General features: G+C 55.2%; 1 protein-coding gene across 1 annotated transcript; it reads right to left on the bottom strand.

The window, feature by feature from the left end:
- Nucleotides 1–1,935: 1,935 nt before the first annotated feature.
- HMX2 (H6 family homeobox 2) lies at nt 1,936–9,907 on the bottom strand. The gene is made up of 2 exons (XM_086920304.1): nt 9,358–9,907; nt 1,936–3,967 (listed from the first exon to the last, which is right to left on the bottom strand). Exons 1-2 carry the CDS (start codon nt 9,611–9,613, stop codon nt 3,450–3,452), a joined length of 774 nt encoding a protein of 257 aa, XP_086776430.1. The 5' UTR covers nt 9,614–9,907; the 3' UTR covers nt 1,936–3,449.
- Nucleotides 9,908–18,662: the final 8,755 nt, after the last annotated feature.

Here is an 18,662-nt window from a genome sequence, read left to right as displayed (position 1 = left end):
CACTCCTGCTACGCACAGTGGTATGCTGTGATTTACACCCCATAATGTTTGTAGCTCACCAGCGCTGGTTCTCGCAACACCGGCAATAGGTCCCCCTATACTGGGTCTCCCGCGCAATTTACCTCCCGCCTTAAGTGATTGAAGTGGGTGGGATCTGAGGAGCACATGGTGCCAATACTTTTTTTTATTCAATAAAAATAGTCCCTCTATTTTTAACTTTGTGGCTCTCTGGTTACAGACACAGGCCTCTGCTGCACATTAACTAGTAGAGGTTTCACAATTAATGATAGTGCATTTCCCACTGATGAACCTAATTTGCATTTATTTTAATTTAAGCTGTGCGGTATTTTATATGTAGACCTGAAGGTAAATAAACGAAAAAGTTACAAATATTGTTTTTTTTCAGCCACGTCTTTGAGCCCAACCCCACTCACCCCACCTCAATTACACGCTTCATAACAGTTCCCTTGCACGCTTCATCACAGTTCCCATACGTTTTTAATGCACATCAACCTCTGTCCTGCTTCCTTTACCCCAGTCCCTTCGTTCCTTAGCCAATGCTCTATTTCCCTACCTACCATCCCCCCTTCCCTCTGTCCATTCTGGAGCAGCGCCTACACAGGCTCCAGCCGAACCCGCAGTTCCACCAGACCGCTATAGAGGGCGCAACAGCCTTCCTCAACAACGAGCTTTAGGGAGAGCGAAAGCTGTGATTGTGTGCGACTTATTTATTTTACACTCTGTCCTTCTACTACACCCGGGGCGCCCCAACCTACCTGTCTCTCCCACCTAAAGCACCCCCTGAAAATTCCCAAAATTGCAGGATTCAAGACGGCGCAGTGGCTTAAGGGACCCCTGTGGCAATTTCATGTGAAAATAAGTGTGGTCCGGTGTGCGTCCTGCACTGAATGACGGCTCCGCGGTGCCCCAGCGTGCAGGTGGTGGAGGGGTTGGGGAGTTCGGGAACATCCCCCACCCCGTGTCCTTCGCTCGTCTCTACCGGACGGGGGGTACAGTGCCTTGGTGGGCACGGACCTCCAGCCGCCGTGCTCGTCTTTCAGACTGACCCGAAAGCCGACCGTTTTGCAGCAAAGAAAACTTATAAAATCACGCACTGGCGTGGAATGATAGTCCCTCCTGCGAGTTTAGTTCGGTAATGTGATACATAAATTAACGCATGGATGTGCAATATTATTTTAACGCGGAATAGCAAATAAAGTCAGATTCCCTTTTCATGTGTTTTTAAATAAGTCATCAAATCCAGAAAATCAAGTGCAAACACCTGTCAGATCCGTTAATTTCAGGAGCAAGTATATGACTAACAATTAATTATAATTACCGTGTTTAATATATAAAATAAAATAAAAGGTGCTAAACGTGATAAGAGCTATGTGTTTTAATGGAGGTTTTGCGATCATGCCACTTCGATTATTTTTTAATAATACTGTTGTTGTTTGAACTTTTCTCATGCAAAACTGAGGACAACAGCCACATATTTATAAGAAATAAACCCTTAAAATGTTCAGCTTTTCCAACAGTCCACGCCCCCGACTACCGCTCGGTGTTCGTCAGCATTCATACAAATCTGAAATAAAATAGATAACATACATTTCACAATTTTAGGCTTGGTTTTCGTTATTTTTTGCTTAATTTCGTAAGCCCCTCTTTTTCGTCATGCGAACAAATTTGTGGTGAGATTAAGCGTTGCATAAACCATAACTTTATTTGAAAAAAATATTTACATAATTACATTCGGAACTAGTCCGATCCATTTGGCTGCCTCTGGAATGAAATACTTAAATATACAACTTTAAGGTCCGTTTAAATCGGGCCGCCTCGTGAGCCCCGCATATACATCTACATAGGCGTGGGTACAGTTTGCACGTTGTGCCGCAGCACAGCCCCGGTCAGCGGCACAGTAGGGGGGGGGGAGGGGGTTATAAATAAGGACGAAGGATACACACGGTGTAGAGCGGTTTCAGAAGCACACTGTCTTCATAATATGCGTGCACGCGGGAGGTGGACGGCGCTGCTTTGCTTCCCACGAGCTGCAGGGGTGGAGTGCTGAAGCCAGACTCGAAGTGGGGGTTGGGGAGGCACACCGGAAGTGTCAGGGACCTGGTTTGTTTGTATTGGTTTCAGGAGTGTCCCAGGGACTTCTGGATATTTTGGAAGATGGTAGTGGCTAAAAAGTGAGATAAAACCCGAGCATTTGGAGGTGGGCAGGAGAGGGTTGGCACTTGTTGTGGCCTTTGGAAAAAATCGTGGGTGGTGTAACTAATGGGTGAGGGGGCATATGGGCGGTAGAGCTTGTGGGCGCTGCCATCTGTGCACGAAACATATGGTTTGCAGGAACTGTGGCTGATGTGGTGTGATTTGGTGGTGAAGTTTGAGGTTGACTTGCGGTGGAACTGTATGTGTGTTGGAGCTTGTGAGTGATACAGCCTATGTATGATGTCACTAGTGTGATATGCAGTTTATTGGGGGGGGGGGGTGGAGTTTATTGAAGGCAGTGGGGCCTGTGTTTGATGTAAAAAAGGTGAACTTTATTGTGGTTGGTGAAGCATGCTGTGGATGATGGGTCTGTTGTCAGTGGTGGAACCCTTGTGTGGTGAAGCTTGTTGTGCAAAGTGTTATGGGTGATGAAGCTTGTTTGTGTGCCTTTAACTTGTTAGTAGTATAGTTTATTGTTGAGGTGGAATTTGTGGTGGAACTCGTAGGTTGTGAACAAGTTGTAGTTGGTTGGACTTCTGTATTTCTTGTAGGTGGTGGAATGTGATGGATGAATGAATTAATGAAACCCGACTTATATTGCGCTACTTAGCCCGTAGGGCGTCAAGGCGCGGGGTGAAGTTTGTTGTGAGTGGTGGAGCATATTGGTAAAGAGTAGGAGGTTGTTAGTGGTGATCTATGATTCTAAGCTGAGAGATGGAGACATTGCAGATGATGCATTGGCGTATTAAGGGGTGTAGTAGTGTGGTGGGGCTGGTTAAGCAGCAGATGCATAGGTGAATAGTGCCTTTGGGTGTGGAGGCTAGAGAAGATCCCTCAAGTGTCCCCTGATGTTGGGGTAGTTGGTCAGTTAAGACTCCATTTGAGTGGAGGTTGCAAATTGTTAGTGTAGACTCCGGTTGGCTTTTGGAGTTGTTGCTGGTTGGCCTCAGCTGCAGTTGGTGCTGGAGGATGCAGATGTGTGGCTTGGCCCCATCTGTTTGTGAGGGAAGCAGACACCTCAACAGGCTTGGTGGAGAGTCAACCTTACTGTAGAGGCGCCTGATGATGTCCCGAATCATACATAAGGTCACATCTGTCTTAGTCAGGCATGTCCCTGCTTTTGCCCAGCAAGTCCCCTAGAAGTCCAGCTTTTGTAGAGGTCATAGAGGGACCCACAGCTACCTAGCTTCATAAATAATGAAATCTCTGGCCAAGTTTTTGACAGACATGCTCCCTCAGTAGTCCAGCTTGTTGTAGAGATTGTACAGGGGCAGGGGCATGCTGCTACCCGGGTAGTACAGGGGCGTTGGGAAGGCGATGGACCGGGGCACTGGCACCCTCAGAAGAGAACTGTCCCTGAACACCAGTGGCATGCCCACCAAAGTCTGTGCCGAGGCATGGGCCATGTTGGCCGCCTCGAGCTCCGCGGACAGCTGCCGCTTCCACTTGTTCCTGCGGTTCTGGAACCAGGTCTTGACCTGGGTCTCGGTGAGCTGCAGGCTGGAGGCCAGGCAGGCCCGCTCGGAGCTGCTCAGGTAGCGCTTCATGTCAAACGTGGACTCCAGCTGGTAGACCTGGCTGCGGGAGAAGACGGTCCTGGTCTTCTTCTTGGAGCCGCCTTGCCTGTCCCCTCCATCCCTTTGCCGGTCCCCAGGGGAGCCTGGGCTGGAGTGCCTCTCGCTCTCCTCCTTAAAGTGCTGGTGGCTTCTCTCAGAACCGGAAGACAGGACAGCGAGGCCCACTTTCACATTACCTTCGAGGGAAAAGAAAGAAGATCACGTTATCACCAACAAGGGCATCTTTTATCACCATCAAACCACCTCAGTGATAGAGTGGTTCAAAAAAAAAATCAGGCAAACACAACCAAAGTAATCATAACCCGAAATGTTTAAATGTTATTGAATATGTACACAGAACAAAGCCCTTACAATAAGGCAAGGCGTGTAGGCATGAGTGAGGTCCAAGTGGAAGGTGTGATTATGCAGATTTTATGTGTCACCCTCTTGGGGCAGGGCCCAGAGACATTTCCAAAAGATGTTTAACAGTCTCCTACATGAAGCTTGTCAGTGTCACTGAGCAGTCCGGTTTTGAAAAAAAAGGAATATATAGGGGTAAAAAAGAAAATTATAAATGACATGAAATTAAATAATATAGGGATACAAAAGTGCCAAATCGTCATTTGTAATTTGTAGCAAAAGGAGCTACTGCTACAGTGCAGAATATCAGGAGGGAAGTATTTGTATTAGTTAAAACAAGTAATTAAGACAATTGTAAATGAATGGCAAATCATTTGCTACATTTAAAACAGAATTAAGTTTATGGCGCACTCCCCAAAAATCCATGGCTACCCGTTCAAGTGTCATTAGTTGTATCTCTGTTTTTACGGGTGATTCTTGGACATATTTTTTTCATCACATTCCATGTGAGACTTTTTTGGGATTCGTTTTATTTTAATTAATTAAATTAATATATTGGGCTGGGGACCGCTGGAGACTGAAGACATTTCTTAATTCTGTCTCCTACAAACTGGAGAATCTTAGGGAGTTAATACTCGTGATGCATGTTTTTTTTTAAACACGTGTCGTGTTAACCAGTTCTAGCACATGCTGTTGTTATGGGTGAAGCAGTGTTTGTCCGGCTAACCGCGCGCTCGGGCCTCGGTGTGCACGGGGAGCGCAGCGCCTAGAAACGGACGAGGAGCTCATTGTGAATCTGGACCTCGGTTGCGCGTACAAGACACACTATGAGCACGACACATACAAGGTGTCGGAGATCACGACGGGGGCCGGAAGCACCGCAAGGGCAGGAAGCACGGCGAGGGCACGGTGCATAAGGAGCTCCGTGTGAACGGGACGTGCAGTGTATTCTCTCCGCGCACAAGAATTACAGGCGCTCAGTGTGACCCACGTCCAGCGAGCGCGGAGCATAGAGGATGCATAGAGAGCTCAGTGGGCACGGCGAGTCCAGCACGTGAAAGGTGCTCGCTGTGCACCTGCGGGCACAGGCCAGGGTCAGCAATGTGCACAGGGATGGTAGTGTGAAGGGAGATGCTGATTTTGCGTAGAAGGGCGGGCGGCTCAGGGTGGCAGGAGATGGGCACGGTAGGCGGAAAGAGGGCAAATGGGGGTTAATAAGTATCAGGGGCGGGCTTAAGGGCAGGGAGCAGAGAAAGGGCCCGGGGTCCAGAAACATGACTCGGTTAAAAGGGCCGGAGGAAAGCCGAGGGCCCAGGGACAAGGGCTCGAGAACACGGTACGGGGCAGGGCTCGGGCGATGCTTGTGATTAGAGCGCAGGATGGGCCCAGGGATCGGCTCCCGAATCCGGAATCACGTGGAGGGCAGGGGATATAGGACCCAGGCCATAGCTCACGGATTGGGAGGCCATAGGCAGAAATCACTGGATGGTGTTTATCGACAAGGCTCGGCACAGGGCTGACGGACAGGGCCCACAATCAGACATTCTGGGCAGAGTCGACAAACGAAGCTCAGGGCTCAGAGGCAGGGCCCAGGAGCAGGCCTCAGCAGGCCTCAGCAGGCCTCAGGGAAAGGGCTCGTGTGCTTGGCTCGGGTGCAGGTCTCGGGGACAGGCTCAGATGCAGGCCTCATGAGCAGACATCAGAGGTAGGGCTCGTGGGCTTGACTCAAGAGCAGAGCTCAGGAGTAGGCCTCATGGGCAGGAATCACCGGATGGTGTTTATTTGCAATGCTCATTACAGGGCTGAGCTATAGGGCCCAAAAGCAGGCATTCTGAGCAGGGCCGAGAACCAGAGATTAGGGCCTCACGAGCAGGGTTCAGGTGGAGGCTTCCAGAGCAGGCCTCTCAGGGGCGGGACTCAAGGAAAAAGGGTCATGGGATTGGATCAGATGGAAGGCCCATGAACAGGCCTCAGGGAAACAGGACAGGAAAAGGCCTCAGGGGCAATGTTCTGGAGCAGGCCTCAGGGTCCGAAATCAGGCTGGGGGTCTCAGGGAGAGGACCCGTGATGAGCAAGGGTAACACACCCACAAGCATTACAAGGGCCTGCTCCTCACGCTTCCTGACCGGACTGGCCATTACTGGTAGAGGCGTGCACCTCTCACCCACAATTTGTATTATATCAGTGTGCTGAAGGTTGGTCTAGCACTGATGTCCCGGCGTAGTTTTATATACTAGATTTACAAATGCCAGTGGGGATTCATGTGGACCAATAACACATATTATTATCTGGCCCAAGTGTACTGAATTACACTGATTCGGTCTTTATTGTAACCGCTCAAATGCCACCTTTCATTTTGTTCCCATCGTCCAGCATAACAGAGTAGTAAAACAGTGCTTACTGCCTCCAAGGCTCCCTTCTAGATTCAGTTTACAGGGCCTGCTTATTGTGGCCTATCGGGCAGCAGGGATTGCACTCCCTGCGCTCTGGTTATGGCGAAACTACTTTGTTTATAAGAACCGCACATAAAAAAGAGAGCTCAGCATGCAACATGCAAGCAGGCAGGGGCACAGAGTGTAATGTGCTGTGTATCACCGATGCCTCGCAAGTGGCTTCAGCGCTTATGAGTCATGACCCCTCCTTCACATTTCTCTCGGTGGGTCTGTCTGTCTGTTTTATGCCATCTTTTCGTGTGCAGAAAATGTAATCGATGCTCTTTAATCAGAACCAGAGCGCAAGGAGTTAAATCTGTGCAATGAGACATCTCATTAAACAGGCATCGTAAGCTTGGGGTTGCTAAGTGTGTGTATATATATATACATATATATATACATACATATATATATATATCTATATGTACATATATATATATATATATATATATATATATATATATATATATATATATATATATATATATATATGTGTGTGTGTGTGTGTATATATGTATATATATACATACACACACACCCATACATATATATGTGTGTGTGTATATATATATATTTTTTTTATTTTTTGATCAACCGTGTATTGACATATTAATAAACCACCATGGCCAAAGAAGGGGTATTTTCTAAAAGTGACCAGGGGTGATAAATATAATAGCATGCTTTTACTTGGCGCTTTCCAATAGAGATGGTCATTTCTAAGTGCCTTGAATAGCAGGCCTCACTATTACTTTTTTAATGGCATACAATGTGCCAACCTTGAGGGGCTGAAACTTGTGGCATGCAGATCACGCAGATGCCAGGCGAGGGCACTTAGCTCCTACCAGCTCTAAAAGGCATTCTTTTACTATAACACACATACCGTACACTCGTCTCTTTGAATTTCATGGTTTAGTTGGTATTAAAAGATTCCTTTATAAACAATAAAATGGCTACTGAAAGTAGCAAGTGGAATGATAATCGCTGGATGCCTGTTCTCTGCTGTCATTTACATAAGAATTGATATTTTTTCTGAGCTGTTTCGAAGCAGTTTTTGCAGTATTCAGGTAATAAATACTGAACGCGAATTTAAACAGTTATTAGAGTGTGTTTCCTTTCAAGAGAGGATGGTCTCTTCCATTTCAAATTAACACTGCGCGTGCGTGCACGTGTGTCTTATATGTAATTACCGTTTTAACTCACATGGTCTGTGATTTTAAAACCCCTAACACGTATATCCTAAATCGTTATAATTTTAAAATGTTAAATATTCGCCCGAATCGAAAATATTCGTGGATTACAGATTGCTCCGATTGCTGCCAACGAACACCGTAGCTACTGGGGTTCTAGTCTGGTCTCCTTACCGTTTGTACGTTACATGCGTTTGTTGTGTGCGCACACATACACATATTATATAGAAAACGAAAAATCTGTGTGCGCGTGTTTAAAATTGTGAAAACGAGCATTAAATGCACTGGGTTAAAATGTGGTTTGCAATGGGAGATTTACTTCCAGCGTGCCAGTGAGATTTTCCCACTAGAAATAATAATAATGAATGAATTTCGCTGCTGTGGTGCAGGCTCTCAGGGGGCGCGCGCACCTGCGCCCTCCCGGGATCCCTGACAGTGGTATGGCTGGAGCGGCACACAGAGGGGCCATGGGGCGCAACCATTGGTGCACGCAGGGGGAGCAGAGGGCAATGACAAGCAAAAGGACAGGGCCAATGAGGGGCAATGGGCATTTCAAAGCGTGTGCACAATGAGGGGTACACGCCGTGAGAGCAGTGGGCATGCGGCCATGGGGCATGAGAGTGAACAGAAGAGACATAGGCGACCATTACAAGCACGTGGAGGGGGCAGGGAGAGGCACAGGCGGGCATGGAAGAGGGACACAGGGAGGCTTCCAAACACTATGAGGCGAGGCAATGAGAATTAGGAGGCGCACACATGATGCAGGCAGATATGTATGTGACAGGACAGTGACAGGTGCGGGCTGAGCGGAGACCGGAAGAAGTTCAGGCCGCAAGAGGGGAATGACAGGTTCAGGCAGAAAATGGACAGTGAAAGGTTCGGGAAGAAATCGGACAGTGACAGGTTAGGGGGCAACGGGGACAATGAGAGGTTCCTACAGAAACGGGGAAGGGGCAGGTTGAGGCAGAAAAGTGACAGTGTGAGATTCGGGCAGAGCGTGTGGCAATGAGAGGTTCGCGCAGAAATAGGATAGTGAGAGGTTCGAGCAGAAAGAGGAAAGGGACAGTTTCCGGCAGAAATGTGACAATGTGAGATTCGGGCACAGGGGGCAATGAGAGGTTCACGCAGAAATGGGACAGTGGGAGGTACGGGCAGAAACGGGACAGTGAAAGATTCAGGCAGAAAGGGGAAGTGAGAGGGTCAGGCAGAAAGGGGACAGTGAGAGGTACGGGCAGAAATGGGACAGTGAAAGATTCAGGCAGAAAGGGGAAGTGAGAGGGTCAGGCAGAAAGGGGACAGTGAGAGGTTCGGGCAGAACGGTGGTTTTGGGTTGTTCAGGTAGTAATGGGCTGTGAAAGGTTCAGGCAAAGAAAGGGCGTAAGAAAAAAAGAGGCCGTCGGAAGTCTTCGAGTCAGTGCAGCAGTGGCCCCCGAGCGAGACGCGCACAGAGACGGGTGCAGAGAGTGAGGTGTGAGGGGAGAGGCAGGGGAGCAGAGGGCCCGAAGGGGAGACAGGCAGAAAAGTGCGCAGGCGGGGGTGCAGGCATATAAGGGCACAGTTAAGTACACACGCCGTGAGTAGGCATCACACAAAAGTAAGCACACTTACCTGGGCAGGTGAGGGGGCTGCAAGGCGAGGAGCTCCGGCCCCTGCCGCCCGCCTCGGGGCAGAGACAGCCTGCCCCCCTCCAGCCCTCGTCCGGGTCCTCGTCGTCCGAGGACAGCGAGGGGCTGCTGCAGCGGCCGGTGGTCCGGGCGGGGCCCTCCGCGTGGGGGGCGTTGGTGGTGCCCTGCAGGATGCTCTGGATGCTGAAGCTGGACAGCGGTCCGGAGGGGCACTTGATGACCTCTTCCTTGGTGCTCATCCTGGGGGCATAAGAGAGAAGCGGAGGTGTCAGTCCTGGGGGTCAGCTCAGCCCCCCGCGGCGGCCCTGCTTCCGCAGGTGGTCCCAGCGCGCCCTCCCTGGCTCTGCCCTGCCCGGAGAGAGCGGCGTCCCTGCCCTGGGTGCTCTGCGCTGTGCTGAAGACTCCCTCTGCTGACCAGAGACTCCCCGGGGCTGGCAGCTCGTTGCCTGGCCTGGGGAGGTTTGTGGGTCCGACCCTAGTCGTGCCTCCACAGCAGTTTTCCCGGAAATGCCTGCTCGTTTCTTTGCTGGAGGTTTCTGTCCTGAGCGTGCAGGGCCAGCAGGTCGCCCCCTGAGCTGCAGGTCTCCTGCCCGGGCCGGCTGCGGGTTGCCTGGGCGGCCGGCTCTGCTTGTGACCCGGGCTGGCGGCTCTGCTCTGGGGCTGGCTGCTCTGCCTGCTCGGTCAGGTGTTGCCTAGTTCGGGAGGTCGGTGCCTGGGCTGGCAGGCTACGCACACTGCATGTTTCCCCTTCACATCCCTCCTGATCTCAGGGCTGCTGCCTCGTCTCCTCATTTGCATGAGGTTTCGGCAGCGGAGGGCCAATCACAGGCCGCCGGCAGCCCGGAAACTTTAAAACTGCACAAAAATCCCTGGCCTGGGGCAACGCTGCGTGCGCAAGGAGGGTAACTTGATCTGGACACCACTGCTGGATTACCGGCTCCGACGAGAGAAGCCCAGCTGGGACCCACGCCCCACCCCCGCCCCCACCCCCACGCACCCCCAGGGCCAACAGCACCCCCTATGGGGGCGCGAGGTGACAGGGGCGCACGATGCGATGGGACCTTAGGTTAGCTTGGGAAATGCCCCCATCCCCTGTCTTGGCACTTAAAATCAGCCATTATTAGGGAGCAGTGGGGCCCTCATAACCCGGGAACCTGCCACTGAACCTGCTGCACAACTGATAACTACGTTCCTGGGTGGCGCATGACCAGAGCCCCGGTGGCAGCTTGTCTACATCGTGGAGTGGTGAGTTTTGACACAGACCTCCTAACTCGCCTCAGTAGCTACATTCAGCTATCCCTTACTGGGGGTAGAAAGGGGCTTAGCTCACCCACAGACCAATGGTAGCCCCGCCCACCGCAGGCAGTTTATTCCCCCAAACAACTCCCCTCTTTCCTCGCTGTGTATTCCGCATTGACAACTCCCTCCTGTGTATTCTTTAATAGAGCTCCTCTTAGCTGTGAGTACCCCTCTACAGACCACCACACCCAGCTGCGCAGTCCCCAGAGCTCCCCCCCCCCCCCGTTTAACCCCAGTGCTGTTCCCCCACCTCTGTATATTCCACCCACAGCCACTCCCAGGGCAGCGCCTCCCACTGGCTGAGCTTTGTCCACGGCAGTTCCTTATACGAGTCGTGTACCCTCCTGTTGAGTTCCTCCTCCTGGCGTGTTGACCACTTTGCCCCCACCCCCCTGTGTTTGCCCCAGGGTAGCTCCCCCTTCTGGCAGACCTGCCCCCTGTATGCGCGTTCCTGGTTCCGCACTCACGCAAGGCTGCGTGTCCCTCGCTCGCCCTTCCCTTTAGTGTATTCCCAAGGACAGCTCCTCCTCCCGCTGTGTATTCCCCTGGCGGCTCCCCCAATGCCCCCCAGCCCAATATGAAGCGCCGTGAGTTCCCCAGTGTAGCTCCTCATCCCAGCGGTGGATTTTTAGGGGAGGTCCTCCTCGCGCTGTGCTTTCCCCGGGCAGCTACAGGCCTCGGGCTCTGTATGTTACTGGATTTGCTCTTTTCATGTACATTTCCTTCCGCGTTTTCAAATGAGGTAGTACCAGAAGCTACGCACAAACCGTTGTTGACGTATTGTACAGCGCCTTGACGCTCACGGAATACGCAACCCGATTTGTAAGCGCTCACTCGCTGCTGCTCCGTTCAGGGGCTCTCTGCCGGCCGCCTTCGTAGCAGGGTGCCCGCTGCTCCCTCTCCGTCCCGGCTGCTCGGATCGAGGAAGTCTTTGCGTCTTGGGACTTGCCGGGGACATGAGAAGCCCACACGCTGCTGGCGCCGGGAATCCTGGGCCGAGGCATTAGCGAAGGTATCGGTGACCTCTGAGTCCCCAACCTCCCCTCTCCTCCGCACACAGGGGCGAGAGAACCCGGCTCCTGCAGCCTCCCCACAAAGGGGGTATGACAACTCGGCTCATGCAGTCTCCCCCACAGAGGGGGTGCAGAGGGCCCAGATCCTGCAGTCTCCCCCATACAGAGGTATAGAGGGCCCGGCTCCTGCAGTCTCCCCCACAGAGGGGTGCAGAGGGCCCAGTTCCTGCAGTCCCCAACACAGAGGGGTGCAGTGGGCCCAGCTCCTGCAGTCTCCCCCACAGAGGGGTGCAGAGGGCCCAGTTCCTGCAGTCCCCCCCACAGAGGGGTGCAGAGGGCCCAGTTCCTACCGTCTCCCCCACAGAGGGGGTGCAGAGGGCCCAGTTCCTGCAGTCTCCCCCACAGAGGGGTGCAGAGGGCCCAGTTCCTGCAGTCTCCCCCACAGAGGGGTGCAGAGGGCCCAGCTCCTGCAGTCTCCCCCACAGAGGGGGTGCAGAGGGCCCAGTTCCTGCAGTCTCCCCCACAGAGGGGTGCAGAGGGCCCAGTTCCTGCCGTCTCGCCCACAGAGGGGTGTAGAGGGCCCAGCTCCTGCAGTCTCCCCCACAGAGGGGGTGCAGAGGGCCCAGTTCCTGCCGTCTCGCCCACAGAGGGGTGTAGAGGGCCCAGCTCCTGCAGTCTCCCCCACAGAGGGGGTGCAGAGGGCCCAGTTCCTGCAGTCTCCCCCACAGAGGGGTGCAGAGGGCCCGGCTCCTGCCGTCTCCCTCACAGAGGGGGTGCAGAGGGCCCAGCTCCTGCAGTCTCCCCCACAGAGAGGTGCAGAGGGCCCAGCTCCTGCAGTCTCCCCCACAGAGGGGTGCAGAGGGCCCGCTCCTGCAGTCTCCCCCACAGAGGGGGTGCAGAGGGCCCAGCTCCTGCAGTCTCCCCCACAGAGGGGGTGCAGAGGGCCCAGCTCCTGCAGTCTCCCCCACAGAGGGGGTGCAGAGGGCCCAGTTCCTGCAGTCTCCTCCACAGAGGGGTGCAGAGGGCCCAGTTCCTGCCGTCTCGCCCACAGAGGGGTGTAGAAGGCCCGGCTCCTGCAGTCTCCCCCACAGAGGGGTGCAGAGGGCCCAGCTCCTGCAGTCTCCCCCACAGAGGGGGTGCAGAGGGCCCAGCTCCTACAGTCTCCCCCACAGAGGGGTGCAGAGGGCCCAGTTCCTGCTGTCTCGCCCACAGAGGGGTGTAGAGGGCCCGGCTCCTGCAGTCTCCCCCACAGAGGGGTGCAGAGGGCCCAGCTCCTGCAGTCTCCCCCACAGAGGGGGTGCAGAGGGCCCAGTTCCTGCAGTCTCCCCCACAGAGGGGTGTAGAGGGCCCAGCTCCTACCGTCTCCCCCACAGAGGGGGTGCAGAGGGCCCAGCTCCTGCAGTCTCCCCCACAGAGGGGTGCAGAGGGCCCAGCTCCTGCAGTCTCCCCCACAGAGGGGGTGCAGAGGGCCCAGTTCCTGCAGTCTCCCCCACAGAGGGGTGTAGAGGGCCCAGCTCCTACCGTCTCCCCCACAGAGAGGTGTAGAGGGCCCAGCTCCTGCAGTCTCCCCCACAGAGGGGGTGCAGAGGGCCCAGCTCCTGCAGTCTCTCCCACAGAGGGGTGCAGAGGGCCCAGATCCTGCAGTCTCCCCCCACAGAGGGGTGCAGAGGGCCCGGCTCCTGCAGTCTCCCCCACAGAGGGGTGCAGAGGGCCCAGCTCCTGCAGTCTCCCCCACAGAGGTATAGAGGGCCCAGCTCCTGCAGTCTCCCCCACAGAGGAGTGTAGAGGGCCCGGCTCCTGCAGTCTCCCCCACAGAGGGGTGCAGAGGGCCAAGCTCCTGCAGTCTCTCCCACAGAGGGGTGCAGAGGGCCCAGCTCCTGCAGTCTACCCCACAGAGGGCCCGGCTCCTGCAGTCCCCCACACAGAGGGGTGCAGTGGGCCCAGCTCCTGCAGTCTCCCCCACAGAGGGGTGCAGAGGGCCCAGTTCCTGCAGTCCCCCCCACAGAGGGGTGCAGTGGGCCCAGCTCCTGCAGTCTCCCCCACAGAGGGGGTGCAGAGGGCCCAGTTCCTGCCGTCTCGCCCACAGAGGGGTGCAGAGGGCCCAGCTCCTGCAGTCTCCCCCACAGAGGGGGTGCAGAGGGCCCAGCTCCTGCACTCTCCCCCACAGAGGGGTGTAGAGGGCCCAGCTCCTGCAGTCTCCCCCACAGAGGGGTGCAGAGGGCCCAGTTCCTGCAGTCTCCCCCACAGAGGGGTGCAGAGGGCCCAGCTCCTGCAGTCTCCCCCACAGAGGGGGTGCAGAGGGCCCAGTTCCTGCAGTCTCCCCCACAGAGGGGTGCAGAGGGCCCAGTTCCTGCCGTCTCGCCCACAGAGGGGTGTAGAGGGCCCGGCTCCTGCAGTCTCCCCCACAGAGGGGTGCAGAGGGCCCAGCTCCTGCAGTCTCCCCCACAGAGGGGGTGCAGAGGGCCCAGTTCCTGCAGTCTCCCCCACAGAGGGGTGCAGAAGGCCCAGTTCCTGCCGTCTCGCCCACAGAGGGGTGTAGAGGGCCCGGCTCCTGCAGTCTCCCCCACAGAGGGGTGCAGAGGGCCCAGCTCCTGCAGTCTCCCCCACAGAGGGGGTGCAGAGGGCCCAGCTCCTGTAGTCTCCCCCACAGAGGGGGTGCAGAGGGCCCAGCTCCTGCAGTCTCCCCCACAGCGGGGGTGCAGAGGGCCCAGCTCCTGCAGTCTCCCCCACAGCGGGGGTGCAGAGGGCCCAGTTCCTGCCGTCTCGCCCACAGAGGGGTGCAGAGGGCCCAGCTCCTGCAGTCTCCCCCACAGAGGGGGTGCAGAGGGCCCAGCTCCTGCACTCTCCCCCACAGAGGGGGTGCAGAGGGCCCAGTTCCTGCAGTCTCCCCCACAGAGGGGGTGCAGAGGGCCCAGCTCCTGCAGTCTCCCCCACAGAGGGGGTGCAGAGGGCCCAGTTCCTGGCGTCTCGCCCACAGAGGGGTGCAGAGGGCCCAGCTCCTGCAGTCTCCCCCACAGAGGGGGTGCAGAGGGCCCAGCTCCTGCACTCTCCCCCACAGAGGGGTGTAGAGGGCCCAGCTCCTGCAGTCTCCCCCACAGAGGGGTGCAGAGGGCCCAGCTCCTGCAGTCTCCCCCACAGAGGGGGTGCAGAGGGCCCAGTTCCTGCAGTCTCCCCCACAGAGGGGTGCAGAGGGCCCAGTTCCTGCAGTCTCCCCCACAGAGGGGTGCAGAGGGCCCAGTTCCTGCAGTCTGCCCCACAGAGGGGGTGCAGAGGGCCCAGCTCCTGCAGTCTCCCCCACAGAGGGGTGCAGTGGGCCCAGCTCCTGCAGTCTCCCCCACAGAGGGGGTGCAGAGGGCCCAGTTCCTGCAGTCTCCCCCACAGAGGGGTGCAGAGGGCCCAGTTCCTGCAGTCTCCCCCACAGAGGGGTGCAGAGGGCCCAGCTCCTGCAGTCTCCCCCACAGAGGGGGTGCAGAGGGCCCAGTTCCTGCAGTCTCCCCCACAGAGAGGTGCAGAGGGCCCAGTTCCTGCCGTCTCGCCCACAGAGGGGTGTAGAGGGCCCGGCTCCTGCAGTCTCCCCCACAGAGGGGTGCAGAGGGCCCAGCTCCTGCAGTCTCCCCCACAGAGGGGGTGCAGAGGGCCCAGCTCCTGCAGTCTCCCCCACAGAGGGGTGCAGAGGGCCCAGTTCCTGCCGTCTCGCCCACAGAGGGGTGTAGAGGGCCCAGCTCCTGCAGTCTCCCCCACAGAGGGGTGCAGAGGGCCCAGCTCCTGCAGTCTCCCCCACAGAGGGGGTGCAGAGGGCCCAGTTCCTGCAGTCTCCCCCACAGAGGGGTGTAGAGGGCCCAGCTCCTACTGTCTCCCCCACAGAGGGGTGTAGAGGGCCCAGCTCCTGCAGTCTCCCCCCACAGAGGGGTGCAGAGGGCCCAGTTCCTGCTGTCACCCCCACAGAGGGGTGTAGAGGGCCCGGCTCCTGCCGTCTCCCTCACAGAGGGGGTGCAGAGGGCCCAGCTCCTGCAGTCTCCCCCACAGAGGGGGTGCAGAGGGCCCAGCTCCTGCAGTCTCCCCCACAGAGGGGGTGCAGAGGGCCCAGCTCCTGCAGTCTCCCCCACAGAGGGGTGCAGAGGGCCCAGTTCCTGCAGTCTCCCCACAGAGGGGTGTAGAGGGCCCAGTTCCTGCAGTCTGCCCCACAGAGGGGGTGCAGAGGGCCCAGCTCCTGCAGTCTCCCCCACAGAGGGGTGCAGAGGGCCCAGCTCCTGCTGTCTCCCCCACAGAGGAGTGTAGAGGGCCCAGCTCCTGCAGTCTCCCCCACAGAGGGGTGCAGAGGGCCCAGCTCCTGCAGTCTCTCCCACAGAGGGGTGCAGAGGGCCCAGCTCCTGCAGTCTACCCCACAGAGGGCCCGGCTCCTGCAGTCTCCCCCACAGAGGTATAGAGGGCCCAGCTCCTGCAGTCTCCCCCACAGAGGGGTGTAGAGGGCCCGGCTCCTGCAGTCTCACCCACAGAGGGGTGCAGAGGGCCCAGTTCCTGCAGTCTCTCCCACAGAGGGGTGCAGAGGGCCCCGCTCCTGCAGTCTACCCCACAGAGGGCCCGGCTCCTGCAGTCTCCCCCACAGAGGGGTGTAGAGGGCCCGGCTCCTGCAGTCTCCCCCACAGAGGGGTGTAGAGGGCCCGGCTCCTGCAGTCTCACCCACAGAGGGGTGTAGAGGGCCCAGTTCCTGCAGTCTCCCCCACAGAGGGGTGTAGAGGGCCCGGCTCCTGCAGTCTACCCCACAGAGGGCCCAGCTCCTGCAGTCTCAGTCTCCCCCACAGAGGGGTGAAGAGGGCCCAGCTCCTGCAGTCTCCCCCAGAGACGGGTGCAGTGGGCCCAGCTCCTGCAGTCTCAGTCTCCCCCACAGAGGGGTGTAGAGGGCCCGGCTCCTGCAGTCTCCCCCACAGAGGGGTGTAGAGGGCCCAGCTCCTGCAGTCTCCCCCACAGAGGGGTGTAGAGGGCCCGGCTCCTGCAGTCTCCCCCACAGAGCGGTGTAGAGGGCCCAGCTCCTACCGTCTCCACCACAAAGGGGTGCAGAGGGCCCTGGTGGGAGGTGGTGGCTTGTAATTCCGCCGCCACCAAACAATATCGGCCCCAGCAATTTGGCCGCGGGCGGTGAGCCAGGTGTGCTTTAACCCTTTTGGTTCACGCTGATCTAGTTTGCTCCCCTTCCCGCGCATAAAAGGCGCAATGGAGCAGTCTCTCCACTTCCAACTCCACCAACAGAATGCTGCTGGTCACCTCCTGCCGGGGTACCAGACAGGTTTAAGTTTTTGCCCCACCGACCATCCCCTTTGACAGCAGATTGTTGTATGGTTTCCGTTTTCCCTGTGTCTTGTGTGCATTATTTTCTATTTTAGCCTCATATTATGTAAGTTGGCGTTTTTGGTTATCTATTTGTTGTTCATTTGCATTAACTTTCTTTTGTAGCTGTTTTGGTGTTTTTGTGGTATTTATTGTAGTATCCTAGGTCGGCGGGTGAGGTTATGATGGGTGGGGCACTTGAGTCCATAGAAGGCACCCTTCTACTTGGGATAGGTCGGACAACCGTCTCACTGGGCCATTCTGGGGTGCCTGCTGCAAGTTGGCTAGCGGCTGAGGGGTGCTAGGGTGTGGGAGTACTTGCTGACAACAGGCATTTACGGCCAATCCACGCATGGGCCAGTGGACGCTAAGCTAGCACAGGCCCTTGGAGGGATTATGAGGGTGTAAGGAGATGTCCGGGGTAGGTAACCTGGCGGGCAGACGGGCATCCCACACAAATTACTCTGGGGAGGTATTCCCAGCGGGTGGGCTTCTCCTCTTAGGGAGGGGCTCTTACAGTTTAACCAGTCATGATCTCACTCGTAGGCTCAACACTAGATACACAGGGACAAATGTCGATATGGTTAGGAACGGCTATGTATTAGAGTCTATGTTAAGGTTAGCCATCAACTGAAATTGGAAATAATCCGTTCTCTGCTTTATGGTGTTTCTGCGTATAATTTAGTGAATTAATTTGAGTGCATTTTTTAACGTTTTATGGTTTGTTATATTAAATACGGCTGGGGTTTACGACTCCTAACCCAAAAAATTCAAAGTGATGTTTTGTGCTGTCTTTCGCAGTAGGCGATGCTGAAGGGTAGATGGGGGGGGGGGGGGGATACGGGTCACTCCATGGAAAGGACTGGCACTCGGCAATGCCTGGCCATAGTCCAGTGAACCAGGTTCCTGCACCAGCCCCTACCACCCAAGGATCTGTCTCCCACCCCCCCTCCCACTATAACACTCACAGCCTGACCAGGATCTGCTGCTATTTCTGTGCATTGGAAGAATGTAATATCAGAGGTATTTTAAGGCATGGGCAAATTTACTTCCGTGAGTTACCAGTTTGTGCCCTGAAGAAGGTAGGTGGTTGACTAATCACCTTTCAACGAAACGTGTGTCGAGACCAGCGCTATAGCCATCATGAAACCGAAAAAGATTGAAATGTAAATATATTATGTTCACCCTGAATGTATACAAAGTGCACAATATATTCAAAAATATGAAGTGTTGCTTTAAGTGAATTTTGAATGTATTTATGTGGTACATTGACATTAAGAAATCATACCATGATAGTTATTCCTCCTGGCCACATTTAGTATTGATGAGAAGGTTGTCTTGCTATGGCTTAATATGTGAGATGTTTTAATTGTCTTTGTTTGAGTATATTGTTATGGTATGAGTGGCATGGGTCGCACCTGAATGGTTGTCTTTTGGATTTATTCTACACTGTGGGGTCGGTAGGAGTTTTTCTCAAATTTGGATGGTTAAAATAATGTTTTTTACTTATTGACTATGCACACAAATAAAAATATGAAATAAAAAATATAGTGATATTTACAATTATTAGCCGTCCCTTGTGGTCAAATTACATTTAAATTAAATTAAATTATAGACTCTGTTTGTAAAACTCTATTGTGGTGAAAATGGA

Source organism: Lissotriton vulgaris, chromosome 5 (genome assembly GCF_964263255.1).
Source record: "Lissotriton vulgaris chromosome 5, aLisVul1.2, whole genome shotgun sequence".
Classification (NCBI taxonomy): domain Eukaryota; kingdom Metazoa; phylum Chordata; class Amphibia; order Caudata; family Salamandridae; genus Lissotriton; species Lissotriton vulgaris.
The sequence above is the reverse complement of the archived record's forward strand: the minus strand, read 5'-3'. Positions and strand labels throughout refer to the sequence as shown.

Coding starts and splice junctions, on each gene's coding strand:
- HMX2 (XM_086920304.1), bottom strand. CDS start 9,613: ATGAGCACCAAGGAAGAGGTCATCAAGTGCCCCTCCGGACCGCTGTCC. Junction 3,968..9,357: donor CAGCCCCCTCACCTGCCCAG/GTAAGTGTGCTT, acceptor TTTCCCTCGAAG/GTAATGTGAAAGTGGGCCTC.